Below are 15,447 nucleotides of genomic sequence, written 5' to 3'. Positions count from 1 at the left end.
GCAAGCAGCAACTAAATTTGAATCATTTATATTTGAATTTGAATTTCTACACTTTCTACACAAAAACTGAATTTGAAAACCATAATTTTAATTTGTATTGTTAAATTTTAACCATTGGATTTAAAACTGAATCTAAATAGTATATTTTGAAATTGAATTCATTTCAGATTCAGTTCGACAAATTCAATTTCAAACTAGCTGTGACAGACATCCGGGGACTTTAGGGAATAGCAATCGATCGGCAATACACAAATCTCCTCTTCAACCAATCAGTGCTTTCCTTTTTTGATCACGTGACATAGGGACTCTCCAGAAAGTCAAATCTTCTAACCAGCTACAGTATTTTAACCTTTATACCACCTTTCCTTAACCTTTGTGGAATGCATTGTATGGTCAGAAAGAGATTTTAAAAAAGAAAAGAAAAAAGGTGCTTCCTTTCGAACATAGGAAAGGACAGTGTATTGTAGGAACAGATCACACCGACGTGACTAAGTCGTCTTTCCGTTTCTTCACAAACATAACATCATCCAGGCGTTGAACTTCAATGCTTTCCTGACCCCTTGGGGTAGAAACGGCACACACCACATATCGATACAGACAGCACTGTTTCAAATGAATTTAGGGGGTTTACATGAATGAATTGTAGTCCAGTCCTTATGCATTCGTTGTCCATTTTTTTGGGACATTTTTTTGGACTTTGGTTTTCCTTCAAAGACAAATCTGTCAAAGTCAAAGGTTAGAGGCTTGAAATTTGGCCATACAGTTTTGAACAAGGAAATAATGGAAATAGAAATTGTCACCAATGTAAAACCTTTCTACAAACCTGTTTTAACCACTAACCTTTATGTATATAAAGTACAGTTGTGTTCAGATAGAAGTAGTGTATTTAAGATATGTAGTAAAGAACAATGGGACTTCAGACTCTAGAGGCATATTTTACCACCAAATCTCTACTTTTTCCCAACTCTGGCACAATGGTTTCCGTGGCAACTTGGGACAGAGAACTCTGCTGCCACACACAGCAGAGAAAGGGCTGGGAGAATGGCAGTAAAAGGAAGTCAGCCCCAAAACAGCACGATAAGCATTAATTGTGTAGTTATTATAAACATTGTAATTGTCGTATGGAAGATGTTGTGGCCCACTTGCCCCAATACAATTTGTATCCAATTTGTGCCGTTTCTTCTCATGGATATACTTAAGTAAAAGTATGAAACTTAAATGGATGTTATAATCGTTTACAATATATTTTATGTACGTCCCGTCATTTGTCAAGAGGACTCTGACATTGGAATGAAATGAAGCCGTTGCTGAAATGACATCTTTAAGCTTAAACATTTTTGACATTTTGTCATTTTGAATGCTTTTTAAAGTCATATGGCATTTAATTTAAGAGAAATATTGAGGGAACTTTTTTCCTCAACGTTGGTGAGTTCTGAATGGCTTGGAAGTAGTTTTGAAGCCTATTTCGTTTCCACAACTTTTATGTTGAAAAGCTGACACGGTAATCATTACAGAGTTTGACTCTGTCCTGTATAATTCATGACAACCCCTGCTGATCAGAGACGTATAGATGTATTATTAAAGAAAGACCCATTGATCTTGTTCTTTCCTCTCTCCTGTTTTTTGTGTGTGCAGGCCATCCCATCGTCAAAGCGGATAACCAGTTCAAGTTGATGTGTGTGGTCTTGCATCCCTCAAACCCTGAGGTGTTCCTGTGCGGAGGTTACAGTTCAGTGGTCAATGCCTGGGACTCTCGCTGCTGCAAGGTCAAACATATTGACCTCCTTACTGCACATCTATCATCTTTATTGACTCTGCCTAACCCGCTGTGCTTTGACCTTTCTAAATCAAAGGCAGGCAGGATGTGAACACGTCCTGCACAGTTACACACACACAAACAAGGACGTGTGTATACCTCGCTTAAGGGTCACATTCACAAGTACATCCCACTAAAAGTGCAGGGTATCTCACTAATTGTTGAATGTGAACTTCATTTTGGTCTCGTAAATTGTTCTAGTGAAGCTGTAACCTTATAATGCTATTAAGCTTAATGGACTGGTTTATATGATAATCCCATGCATTTACTCACAATACGAATGCTCACTGATAATATTCTGGCCCACAGCAAATTGAATCATTTCCCCTGCAGGCGTTCGGCTTTAATGCACGTCCAGCAACTGCAGTTGGGTGAAAATGGAAATTGCAGATGAGGCGTGTGACCCCAGTAAACAGGTGGTCATTTCTCGGCCCATTACATTGTTGTAGTACTGACGTCAAATGAACCATTGCCACTACCCGATTTCCTCATGAATAGGCCTCTGTGGGAAGCTATGTACTCAACTGCAAAGAGTACTAGGTGTTTATTAGAGGTGTGCCTGACTAATGAAATAATAATAAAACCATAACTTTAATTAATGTGTGTATATAGCTGAAATGTAATTAACTGTATTGCTCATATTGTATTGAACAGCCCCATGATTTGTATGGGTATCATCACTCTTTTCTCCTTTCCCATCATTGGTAACCTTCGGTCACGTCACGAAAAATCCAACAAAAAACAAAACAATAGCAAAAGCTAGACACACTTAGCTTGAATGGCCAAGCCTTTCCTTTGACCTTCCCTTTTATTCCCTTCTCCTGTCATTTTTGGTTTTGATCTTTTACTCAAGTTTGATTTCCCCATGGTGTCATGTCTACCATCTTGTCTACTTTGTCTTTTTGCTTTGCCTCTTAACCTGTTCAACTTTGCATATGTACGGTATGTGTTGTAAAGCGCTTTGTAACTCTGTTTTAAAAAGTGCGATATAAATGAATAAAATAGATAAATAAATGGATTAATGGCACATGGTTCGAGACCCCCACTTTGGTGGTCCCACACGCGCACACGTGAAGAACATACTGGAGTGGACCTAATAAAATATATTGAATTATTAGCATATAAGAATACAAAAAACTACAAAGAGCAATTACAAAAGGAAACAAACAAACGAATTTAAAAAGTTAACTCTAATTTTGTATTGCACAAATTAAAAAAGGGCCACCTTATTACAATAATTTTGACTTTGTTACCCACTGTGCTTCCTTTCTTGTATGTTAAGGATTTGATCGTTAATTATTTTCCTTATGATTTCCTTCTGTGATACCGGCTCCCAAACTGTGGTTGATAAAAAGTGGTTGATTCTGATGAGGCCAGTTAAATGTTCCTGGGGCATGGTTCACCTCAAGTGGGTTTTTATTAACTTATCTCATCAACAGAGGACAACTCTGCAAGGGGTCATAAATTCCCTCTACATATGAGACGCACTATATACCGTAACTGCTCAGATGCCCTCTAAAGTGAAGTCTCACCAGATTAGGTTTGTTAAATTTCTTTTGTTCAAATATTTATTTTTTCCAGTTAAGAGGAAATCTCTTAACTTGCTGTTAGTCCAGGCTTGGTTATTTGTTTGACCAAAATAAATCTAAAAAAAACTATTAAAAAGAAGAAGACAAGTTTGTTATTAACCTCTCACAAGATTAGCTGAGCTCTCCTGTGAACTTGTTTTGTTTTGAGGCGTGTTTAACTTCAAATTGTACTTGTCTTTGGGACATTAGGCTTTGGAGTTTTTTTACTGTACGTCGAGTTTTTTTTTTTAATTTTATTTTTATTTATTTATTTTTTAAAATATGCCTATCTTGTACTGCGCCAGAGTTTTGTTATCAGCACTGGTACCCTTCTTTAGTGGCATCACAAAAAAGCAAGAGACCTGTGCAGTCAACCCTTTAGAAGCTTGCAAATTTGCAAAATTTCCCCGTATTTACTTTACATAGTTACTTGCAGAGAATACCACACGTTTATTTGAAGTGAGGCATTTATTTGTTCAAGTGGAAAATGCACTTGGTGATTCATTGAGGCACAGAATCTATTGGAGCCGCATAAATGTGGTATGTTGTTACAAAATCTCAAAGTTTGGTTCTCGTACCAAATAAAATAACATTGTTTCCCTCCGCAGACTTTGCAGTGTGAAATTGATCTTGCTCTTTAATGATTTTTTATTTATTTTTTGCCAACTATAATTTTTTTTCTCCCTCAGGTGGTCAAAGTGTACAAAGCAGCAATCCAGCAGACGTTAGATATTCTCTTTCTGAGAGGCGGCCTCGATGTCATCACAAGCTCCGACTGTGTCAGCAGAGACTCTGCGGACCGCACGCTGATTGCCTGGGATTTCCACACCACTGCCAAGGTCTCCAACCAGATCTACCATGTAAGTGTGTTACTAAGAAGTGATAACTGTTGTATAAATGGGATGATCCACGACACTAGGTATAGTTATAGTATACAGGATAATATGAACCAATAGAAGAGCAGTATCAAGAACTGTGCCTTTACAGAAATACAAATGCGCATTTTGATTGACTCTCTCATATAAGTATTAATTGAACAATATGTTTATTAATGTGGTTGTAGTTTGTAGTGGTGTACAATGGGTGTATATGTGGCCAAAATTAGTATCCACAATATTAGGAACGTCTGTCGCAATGATGCAGTTCAACATTGCTGCAATCAAAAATAATAAATGCATTCTTTAATTAAGGCAGAACAGCTCTTGGACTGGATCTCATTAGCCTGTACATGTGTACCTAAATGTTCTGGTCAGTGAGTGTATTATAAGTTTTAGCATTTGTGTTCAGGAACAGGAAAACTTACATTTTGCTACGACAGTACATCTAAAAGTTACAGTAAAGACTTTTCTTAATACTACCGATACATACTACAATTAAAAGTAGGGCATCTGATTGGGATGTTATGGCCTCAGGGACGACCCAGGACATGCTGGAGAGACTATGTCTTCCGGCTGGCCTGGGAACGCCTCAGGATCCCCTGGGAAGAGCCGGACGAAGTTGCTGGGGAGAGGGAAGTCTGGCCTTCCCTGCTTAAGCTGCTGCCTCCGTGACCTGACCTCAGATAAGCGGAGGAAAATGGATGGATGTAAATTAAAAGTACTACTGTGTTTCCCTTCTGATCTCAAGGAGCGCTACACATGCCCCAGCCTGGCTCTCCACCCACAGGGGGATTCCTTTGTAGCCCAGACCAACGGCGACTACGTGGCCGTGTTCTCCTCCCAGCGTCCCTATAGGATGAACAAGAGGCGACGTTTCGAAGGACACAAGGTCAGGAATGACATTGGCCTCAGGGGGAGGGTTCGCATTCACACAGGAGGCATTCACACAGATCAATAGTGGAAAAAAGTGATGTTGTCGGATGTACAGACATGCAATTAAAAGTGTGCAAAGGAAGTGTCATAAGTCAGGAAACACAACATGTAGGTTCAAAGCCTGCAGTGTTTTTCTTTTCAACACCCTCCCCAAAACAAAAACACAGCTATTTGATATTTCTGCATGTGTACTAGTTGTGGATGATGAACTCACATGCAATGCAATGCATTACATTACACACTCACACTACATATTTTAATTGTATCCCACCGGGGGGTACATTAGATAAGATAATGAGATCTCAGCGTGATAATAGTGTATTTTAATTTCACATGTTTTTTTCCTCATAGTTTGTCGTTCAAGAGACGTGGAGTTTGTCGGTTCTCTCCATGCTCCTGTGGGCCTCCTACCTATTCCGAAAACATTCATGTTCAATTCACTGAAGTCTAAATTGTCCTTTGGTGTGAATTTGAGTGTGATTGGCTGGCGACCAGTCCAGGGTGTACCCCGCCTCTTGCCCAAAGTCAGCTGGGATAGCCCTCCGGCTCACCCATAGCCCTAATGAAGACAAGTGCTACTGCATAAAAAATGGATGGATGGATGGGTAGATGTATGAGGTGAGCAAAAGCACAAGGCTCTTTTACACAAATGTCAAAATTGCCATATCAGAGCTGTAACAGATGAACAGATTTGTTCACCCTATACCTTTTAAACAGAACCAAGTGAAGCAGAATTTTACCGCAAATGCTTTCACACAGCGGCAGAACATCCCACACGTCATATAATGTGATGTGTGACAACGTCGGGGTCAAATGTGAAATAAAATTGTTGTCTCACAGCGACATTTGAAAGAAGCACGTGCCAGCTTCACAGTCCTGTCCCAGTGTTTCGGAATTCCCTTATACACACACTGCTCTGACAACACCACCTATGGCTTGTATAAAAGGGCCTATATACAAGGATGAAATACAGTGTGGTCATCTAAAAGCATGCATCTTTCTTTCTAGTAGAGGTGCAACAATTAATTGATTATCAAATTAATTGCTAACGATACATCGTGCTTTATTTAAGTGAATGTTTTTTTATGGGTTTTTACAACTGGGAGTGGCATTAAACAGCTTGAAGCCTCTCTTTTGATTAATTAACTATTTGCCAAACTGCTGCTTATTGTGAAGTGAATTAAAGTGAGTTTACTGGCACCATACAGTGCTCATATCTCATGTTTGCACTTGCAAGTCAAAGCAAAAAAATCAGCCGAATGACGGCTAGTATCTCGAAAAACTCCCAAGTCAGGTCACTTTTAACCTGGAAACTGGCAGGTCACTGTGCACCTGGATACTGGACTTCCTCAACAACAGACCCTAGAATGTCAGGATGGGAAACGGCACCTGCTCCACTCTCATCCTGAACACAGGGACACCTCAGGGGGGTGTCCTGAGCCCCCCTACTTTACTCCCAATTTACATATGAGTGCTCTCCCCTTCATCCCAATAACACCATTGTCAAATTTGCTGATGACACCACACTTGTTGGACTGATCAAGGAGAACGATGAGTCGGCTTATAGGGAGGAGGTCCGGCATCTCAGGCGTTTGTGGGAAATCAACAACTTTAATACAGTCAAGATCAAGGAAATGATCATGGACCTCCGGAAATCCAAGAGGATTGAGCATACCGCCCTCTTTATTGATGAAGATGACATAGAGAGTGTGGAAAGCTTCAAGTGTCTCGGAGTCCACATCTAGGCAGACCTCACCTGGTCCACCACCATCTCCCATCAGGTAAAGAGAAAGCACATCAAAGACTTTACTTCCTCAGGAAACTACACCAAGCTCAGCTCCTCCAGCACCAGGTGATGCACTTATATAGATCCACCATGGAGAGACTCGTGACCGACTGCTGCACAAGTTGATTCAGCAGCTATACAGCAAAGGACAGGAGAGACCTGCATTGAGTGGTGAAAACAGCAGAGTGGGTGATTGGCTGCACGCTACCCATCCTCAGGGACACCTACAATGGCAGACTACTAAGGAAAGCCACTGGAATCATAAAAGACCTCTGGGATACCAGACACTCACTTTTCTCCCCTTTTCTCGCTGGAAAACGTCACAGGACATTGAGGTCTAGAATCACAAGCCTCACAAACAGCTTCTACCACAAAGCTGTGACTGCATCTGCACTCAACCCCCTCAGTAAGAACCAATGACTACCTCCCTCCTTCCTTTTTACACATAAGTGCAATAACATGAAAAAGAACTGGGCAATACTATCTGGAAAAAAGTATGCAATATTGAAACGTAAATAATTGCATAACTACAGATACAGTAATGTGGTCATTCTCCCAAATTTGAACTATTATTTGTTCTGTAAATAAGTGTCGTTTGATAATTATGTGCTTATATTTCTTTTTTTGTTTTTTACCTCAACGCTCCAAATTGTGAAATCTCTTAACAGATTTTTATTGTTCCTGTGACAGTGACAATAAAGTTCTATTCTATTCTCAGGCACCACTGTGTTCAAGTTCATATTGGATCTCACGATACCCAATAAAGTGTTCAGTGTCCATTTTAAAATGTAGCCCAGCATGGACAAAATGAGGAAACATAACATGATTATTGCTTCTCTTAGGTCGAGGGATATGCGGTGCAGTGCGAATTCTCTCAGGACGGAACTATTTTAGTGTCTGGCAGCTCCACTGGCTCAGCCCACTTCTACGACTATCACAACGCTCGGCCGCTTTGCTCCCTGCAAGCGCACAGTCAACCGTGCCTGTGCGTGTCCCAGCATCCCGTCCTGCCGGCCACCGCCGCCACTTGCGACTGGGCCGGTGAGATTAAGGTCTGGCACTGAGGATCAAGTCAAAAATGGAACCTAAATGTTAGGTAGGTGAAGTCTAGGAGTGTAACTGGATCTCTGGGGCACACAAACACAGCATCAGCACTCCTCCAAGTCATTATCTTTAAAAGCAAAATTCTCTTTGGTTCTTGATGTGTCTTTGTTCTCGGCAGCGCTGATGTGACATTTCCCTCAACATCTCAGCCGGAGCGAGACTAAAGTAAAATGAATCGCTCACATCTGTCAGTGCTTGTCAGCTTTGTCCAAAAAATCCCACCCGTCAAGAAAAGAACAATGACGTGCATGCGCTTGTGATCCTTATCTTTGAATTGAAGAGTCCTTAAAATGCACGTTTCAGTACAGAATGTAACTTTATATGCTCTTGTTCAAGTGTTATAGTCATTCATGTTTTTTTTAAATGGCAAATAAAGAGCTGGCAAGTGGTGACAGAGAAAACAAGTTCCGAACAATATGAATAAAAATACAATGCAGCTTCAAAATCTGAAATTTGAGGAAAAAATGTCTAAAATGTCACACAAAACCATGGAGCAAGTTGACTGGCTACCATGCTGATAGCTGTGACACAGGTATTGAGACTGTAGCTCTTTTAGTGACACTGCTGACATTATCTGCTCATGCTAGCCACAGTTTGACTGGCTAGCGTAGTTGTTACTTACAGTATTCCTCGCTATATTTTGGTTCATCATTTACGCCCCTGCTATATCACAGCTTTTTAAGTGATAATGGGTTTTTACAGGATACAGCAATCCCTAATTTATTGTGGGGGTGAAGTTCCGGACCACCCTGCAATAGGTGAAATCCACGAAGCAGCGAACAGATATTTTTGGGACTATTTATACATATTTTAAAGCTTTGTGAACCCCCCAGACTCTTATTATTCTTCGCCACACTCCTATTAACCTTTTAAACTCTTAAATGTACTTTAATGCATAGTATTACTGTACATTTTATTCTTTTGACTGTTTGAATGATTTTTTATTTTTTTTTTTATTACAGTTTTAATGTTTTAGGCGAGGAAGCATTTATTTGAATACAAAAATAACACACTCAACATCCAGCGATACCTCAAATTAAGCGCCATATGAATATGAAAAAAAAATCCACAATGCACTGAATCTGCAAAAGGTGAACCGCAATATAGCAAGGGAACACTGTAAAGTGGTACTCTGACTTTTAATTTGTTCTGTGACCACGCTTGAAACTCATTTTACTCATGTAGCAAATCAATTCTCCCCCCATTGAAATTAATTGAAATGCCATTAATCTGTTCCAGCACCCCCAAAACACGACAATTTTTTGTTTACGTTTTTAATAAAGAAAAATAGAACTGTGTTGTAAAATATAAAAACAATAAAATAATGCAAAATAAACTGATTTCATGCCCATGCACACACAGTTGTATTTGTGTGTTTATTGTGTGCCTTTAAAGGGGCGTGGGCTTGTGGGTGACATCAAGAGCACTGACTGTGGCTCCTATTGGACATTTACTACGCGGTTAGTTCAGTGTTGATTTGTCTTCGCCATGCTCCTCACTAGTGTTTTCATTTTGTTGTTGTGTGTTTGACTGTCCTGTTAAATAAGGGCATTACATTACCTTAATTAGACTATTTTTTTTCAATTCCCTTGAGCGCAAGTGTGCCTAAAGCTCACTCATAATTTTGTCTCGCAACAGAGCAAAAAAAACGACCAAGCCAACTGCTCATAACTCGAAAAACTTGTAAGTTGGGGCACTTGTTAAGGTACCACTGTACTTAATTTCTGTAATGTCTTCACATCTAGGAAAGGAGAGCCACAGTCGCTGATGCACTTTTCAGCCATTTGTTGAATGCGGAGAGATCAATAAAACACAATGACCACTCTCACGCAGATGCTGTCAGCCACAGTATTAGCCCAGACACACACAGACTGACCAACGTCACACACCGCCCCGCCTCTTACACACACACATGCATGTATCCCATTTAGATTAAAATATGTACAGTATTTTCTATACAGTTTATACTTTTTTTTTTGTATTCAAATATGTTTACGATGTGTTTATAACATTTTGCTTTAATTAGCTTAAATGTGTCTAAAGCATGTTGGAGGGATAAAACCAAAAATCTTTTATGGTCTTTTCAATATTGCAGATTTGCCACCTATTGCAGGTGGGTCTGGAACATATCCCCTATGTTAAATGGGGGTTCACTGTAGTTATTATTTAGTATTTCAGTGACGCTATCCAGAGATGAGGCAAAATTCAGAAATTCAATCAAAACTGTTAAAAGTCGCACAAACATGGATGGATGGACTGTTATCGTATGTGACATCCCGCCATACGTTTAGTGCCAATGCTAACATTAGCAGGTTGACTTTAAAAATAAATAAAGCATCTGGATACTCACAAAGTATTTTCCCAACACTCATCTTTATTGAAAATAAATACAGCAAAAATATATAATCATGCATCAAACAGATGTTCACATTCTGTTGTTACTGGACCTGTTATGGAGGTAGGACTGATAGAGCCACTTGAACTTTCTCGACGGGCTGATCAACACATTCCATAAATATAACAACAACTGACGAGAAAACAGTCGTATTTTTGTGTAAAGATGCATTTTCTGTCTGTCTTTCTATAGAGCACCTCAATCAAAATACCATATATTCTTTTATTTTATCATGTAAGACTTTTCTAAACCTCACTTACAGTACATACAATACACAGACTCACTCCAAATAAACAGATTGATTTTTTAAAAATTACCCAAAAAAAGTACATAGCGTGAACAAAGGTTTAGAAATGCTGTTTCAATTGAAAACAGCTTGAAGCCAGTGTTTGCAAAAAGGAGAGGTAGAAACATGACATTAAAAATCACTGTAACTTCCTTTTGATTACCTGTTCTTCACTAGGATAGAAAGACAAACCCAAGCAGGAAGAATGAACTGGTCATTTCGGCTCCAATTTTGCTTTAGTAGCTTTACTTATACAAGAAAAAGAGCTTATTTAACATGAGGGGGTGTCTAAACGTGGAAGCCCATTTCTGCATCTGTGATGAACCTGTATGTCATTTTAATGTGATTCCCTCAAATGAAAATAATGACTTACAAATTCAAAACAACAAGAACGCTTATTAAAATACCGGTAATGACTTGTGCTTATTTAGAGAAAGACAGCAAAAATGTAGAAGGCCTAATTGGGCACACTTGGTTGGCACACTTGGTTGCATCTAAGTTTGGAGTCACATTGTTCTTATTTTACTACATAATTTCACTTGTTGCACATCTCATAATTATATTCACTTTACTGTGAAAAGACAAATTGGGCTAAAAAGCCCCCAAATTATGTATAAAATGAACTAAAAGTAATGTGCTAGCTATACCAATCTCGTTACCATTCATAAAAGAGGCTCACTCCGTTTCTAAGACACCACCTCTCAATAGAGCAGGTAAACAGTATTTACACTCATTCGATGCTGCAAAGTTGTGCCCCACTAAATGGAATTAAGGCAACTTAACCAGTATCCTGCTATGAGGATAACGACTGTGCAATCAAGCACCACATTTACGGGGTCAAATTTTTTGTATGAAAATAAGACAAAAATCCTGTTGAGTTGTGTTAAACATATTTCAGCTTGCATCTGAGCCATTGCATTGTTTTTTGGGGGGGGGTTACTTTTATTCTTTCTACATGAGTCCAGCCACTGTTTTGATCAATTTGATTGATGTATATTTCTGTGGTTCACTATACATGCACAATGCTGTAATTTGAATTTTGATACAACATAATGGAAAATGGTTATGGATGATATTATCCCGTTATACATGCTTTACATTTACTTACTTATACTTTATTTAGTAGAACAGATAACTTTCTTGCTGGTTTTACTAACAGTATTCAGTAGGGGTGGAACAGTTTTTGAAAACTGTCCTAACGGTTCAGTTTGACTGTTTCGGTTTGGTCCGCATGTGTTCCGTTCATTTTGGCACAAGAAACTTTTTCTTTCTTCTCATTTACTATTGAGGCAAAGTGTACAGTAGTGTTAATGCTAGCCAATATGGCCGGGTGCATGTGTATGTTGTAGCATTGACTTCCACTCAAGTGGACGACTAGGCAGGACACTTTGACGGTGTTCAGAAATGCAATTTGAGAGTGCTTGTGTTCCACACATTCCAGCAACGTTTCAAGTTTCCAAATGGTCCCGTGTGTCGCAGAGCAGCGCCGGGGTACATTTCCGAAAGCACCCATCATTTGCCTCATGCTCTTCTAACGATGCACCAGCCAATCATCTTACAGCGGGGCATCTCCTGCCTTGTCCTGAACTTGAGTGAGATTCATAATCACGTTGCAGCGCCATACGGTGCTACTCTTCGGTGCAGTTTTTGTACTATTTCCTTGCTTGTTCTCAGTTCTGCTACGCCCGCCAGGACCTTAAAGAGACTGGCTACCAGCGAGTCCTTTCATTACATGCTTAAAACCCAGACAAACGCGACACCAGTGTACCAAGTCTGTATCTCTGCGACACAACTTCTCAGGTGCAGAAAACGGACTTCCAAGTTGTTCGTTTTATGCACCAGAGATTTTGCGTTGGTGAGATAACAACTCACTGAAAATCACTGTTTGTACAAACATGTCCGTCTATGTGCATCATCCATCGTATCAGACTTTAATAAATTTAATAAATGGAGCTTGTATTTAGGAGAGTAATGATTAGATCAGTGTTTTCCAACTTTTGTTGGCACCTATTTCACATTTGAAAAATCTCACGATTAACCACCAAACACAAATATCATCAAATGTATGAATACTGAAATCTTGTCTCAATTCAGTCACAAATTGACTTACTCAGTGTGAAATCTAGGTTTTTAGTTGAACACAAAGCTGATATATTGCAAATATATGACTTAACTGTTGTATGAATGGCAACAGGTGGATACACAGGTTTATTGTACATTTTCCCCATCCACTGGAAGAGCATTTAATTGATCTGCCCGTCACTAAACGGTGCTGGCATGGATAAGCGAACAAAGGTATATTTTCTGATTAATAATTAAAATATTAATAACACCAAATATACAAGACATAATTGATTATCTCAAAACTCAACGTATACTGAACCGAATCGAAAACCATCTCCACAAAACCGAGATGGGAACCGAACCGTGGATTTTGTGAACCATTCCACCCCTAGTATTCAGTGTGAACGTTTTAGCACAAAGCACTGTACGTCCATGGTCTGTCTTGCTGAAGGTGGGTTGTTCCTATTGGCTATGAAGAGCAATACAATGAAAAGTCACTGAATTGCTACAGCTTCTCAGCTAGCTAGAAGCCACACTTTAATATGACATAAATAGAAAAAGGTGTTACAGACTGTGAAACATGCCTTGGCTAGGATACATAAAACACTGAACACCCTTGTCACACCAAGTAGGCTGCAGAGAACGTTTGAGACGGTACAGTACAGGAGGCTAGTAATCATCACCATCGTCATCATCATGCATAAAACGACAAGCTCCCTCCTCGCCACTTCAGTTCAGCAGCGTGCCGTAGAGTTGCGCCTTGGTCAGGCTGTCCTTCCTTGTCAGCCCAGTGCTGCCAAATTTTTGGTATCTTGGAGCGGTCTTCTTGGGGAGTGCCGGGCCGACGGCGCTAAGGGCGGAGCTGGAGCTTGGGCGAGGCCGGACACTCGGCCTGGGGCTTGGGTAATGCTGAAGACTTGAAGCTTCTAAGGAGCTTTGGTGTAAGGACTCAGCTGAGCTTCCCGCGCTCAGATTCACGTATTCCTTCTTGGCGTGTTCCTTTTCTTTCGAACTTCCTGAGAGCAACAAGCTGTCTGGATTTCCATCCTTTGCTCGGTACATCGCAGAGTTCTTTTTCTGTTTGCGAAGCTCCGCAGGAGGAAGTTTGGGGCTGGGCGAAGGTGAACCCAACGCAAAGCACTGGTCCAGCATGTGGCTGTGGAATATGTCATCTCCCTCTTGGAAGCTACTATAGAGAGATCCCTTGGCCTTGCTCGATGGGCCCATGGCATAGTGACACTCTGAGAAACTGTACGGGGAGACCCGTCCTGTGACGTTGCGATAGGAAGACGAGAACGTGTTGACATCTTCCACACTCAGCTGTTTCCACCGGCTGGTTAGCTCATCCTCTTGGGCGTGGATATCAGCTCTGCTTTCTAGAGCTGCACCCTGTGCCTGGCCTAACCCGGTTGTAGATCCCATGCTGTGAGAGGAGGCCAGGCGAGTGGTGCTGGAGTGGTACGGTTCACTGAAGCAAGACGCTGTCCTTGTGTACGTTGGCAAGGTGCCCTTCTGTGGGGTCCTTGAAGTGACAATGTGCTCAATGCTGTTGGACTTGGGGAAACCTGAGCCGTCTTTATCGTAGGAAGACATGCTTTTGCGTTCATACTCTCCACTCCCGCCATCCCGCCAGTCCACATACAAACCTTGGTGGGAAGTGGATAAAGTGCTACTGGCAGTGCGTGCACCCCTTCCCGCAATGCCGCCCTTGTCGTCTGAGGCTAGGCTGAAACTCGAGTAGGAACTGGAGGCAGGGAGGCTTCCAGCGCTGAACTCCTCATGGTGGTGGAACGATGATGCCGGCTCATGATGGGGGAAGCTGCTGGAGTTGTAGGCCTCTTCATCCGGGTTACTGTCTGTGGAGTTCTGGGCGTGGAGCTGGAGCAAAGTCGTGCCATTGAGGTCGATGCTCTGCCGGCGGTCTGTTTCCTGCCAGCGTTCGGGGCAGTAGAGGGCCGTATCGCTACAGTACAGGTCAGAGGTCTTGTACGGAACTCTGCGGTTGATGTGATCGTTATTTCCCGTTCCCGCCAGGGAGTCTCCGTCCTGCGGGTGTGGACTGGGGCAGCGTGTAATGGGACAACTGTTTCCCGGTTCTGGTTTTTCAAGGATCTTTGCAATGATGGATGTGGGCACAGCATCAGAGTAATTGGAGTGGCACATTGCCATAGTTGCTTCACTACCCTGATTATGTTTCTCAATGTGGGAACTGATGCGTTCCTGGAAGTCCAGTGGCAGCTGAAACATGGAGAGACAAAGCAAGGCTGATGAATACTGGAGCATTAAAGCGGATGACTGTAAGTGATGCCTCACGACTCATTCTTCAGATTTTACTAGGCAGGCTTTCGAGAATATGAAGTCAAAGTTGTTTCGTCATTATTTGTACAAGTGACCGCAAATGGTTCTCTTAAGGATATCTCGCTATTTGTCTACAGCTGCTCCTTTAGGACTTCCATTTTCTTGTTCTGGTTTACAAAGTAATTCAGTCTCGCGCAGTCCAGGCCTGGTCGTGTTTCTCGGGGGACTTGCATTACTTTGCCACCCTAATGAACTTGTCAGGAAACTGCTGAACACAACATCCATTTATTTATTTGTTCCACTGTGTTTCCCAACACCA

The 15,447-nt window shown here is 41.1% G+C and overlaps 2 protein-coding genes across 12 annotated transcripts in view; one reads left to right on the top strand and one right to left on the bottom strand.

Moving 5' to 3' along the window:
* wdr25 (WD repeat domain 25) overlaps positions 1-15,447 on the top strand; it is a 43,202-nt gene that overhangs the window by 15,006 nt on the left and 12,749 nt on the right. The window contains exons 4-8 of one of the 6 annotated variants that reach the window (XR_009791455.1): positions 1,636-1,766; positions 4,074-4,244; positions 5,011-5,151; positions 5,547-5,813; positions 7,824-7,959. Coding sequence is in view for 5 of the 6 variants with exons in the window: in XM_061794960.1 (XP_061650944.1) it covers positions 1,636-1,766; positions 4,074-4,244; positions 5,011-5,151; positions 7,824-8,045 (665 nt within the window). In the remaining variant the exon portion in view is untranslated. Of the gene's footprint in view, positions 1-1,635; positions 1,767-4,073; positions 4,245-4,796; positions 5,152-5,546; positions 7,804-7,823; positions 9,443-15,447 lie in introns of those variants that run through there. The other 5 variants (XM_061794960.1, XM_061794961.1, XM_061794959.1 and 2 more) reach the window with 5 other exon arrangements.
* Positions 10,440-15,447, bottom strand: part of LOC133487807 (brain-enriched guanylate kinase-associated protein) — a 45,950-nt gene continuing 40,942 nt past the window's right edge. For all 6 annotated transcript variants that reach the window (XM_061794955.1, XM_061794954.1, XM_061794956.1 and 3 more), the window contains one exon: positions 10,440-15,068. In XM_061794955.1, coding sequence (XP_061650939.1) covers positions 13,560-15,068 — 1,509 coding nt within the window. In that variant the 3' untranslated portion in view covers positions 10,440-13,559. The remainder of the gene's footprint in view (positions 15,069-15,447) is intronic.

This window comes from Phyllopteryx taeniolatus, chromosome 13, assembly GCF_024500385.1.
Source record: "Phyllopteryx taeniolatus isolate TA_2022b chromosome 13, UOR_Ptae_1.2, whole genome shotgun sequence".
In the NCBI taxonomy this organism is placed as follows: domain Eukaryota; kingdom Metazoa; phylum Chordata; class Actinopteri; order Syngnathiformes; family Syngnathidae; genus Phyllopteryx; species Phyllopteryx taeniolatus.
The sequence above is the reverse complement of the archived record's forward strand: the minus strand, read 5'-3'. Positions and strand labels throughout refer to the sequence as shown.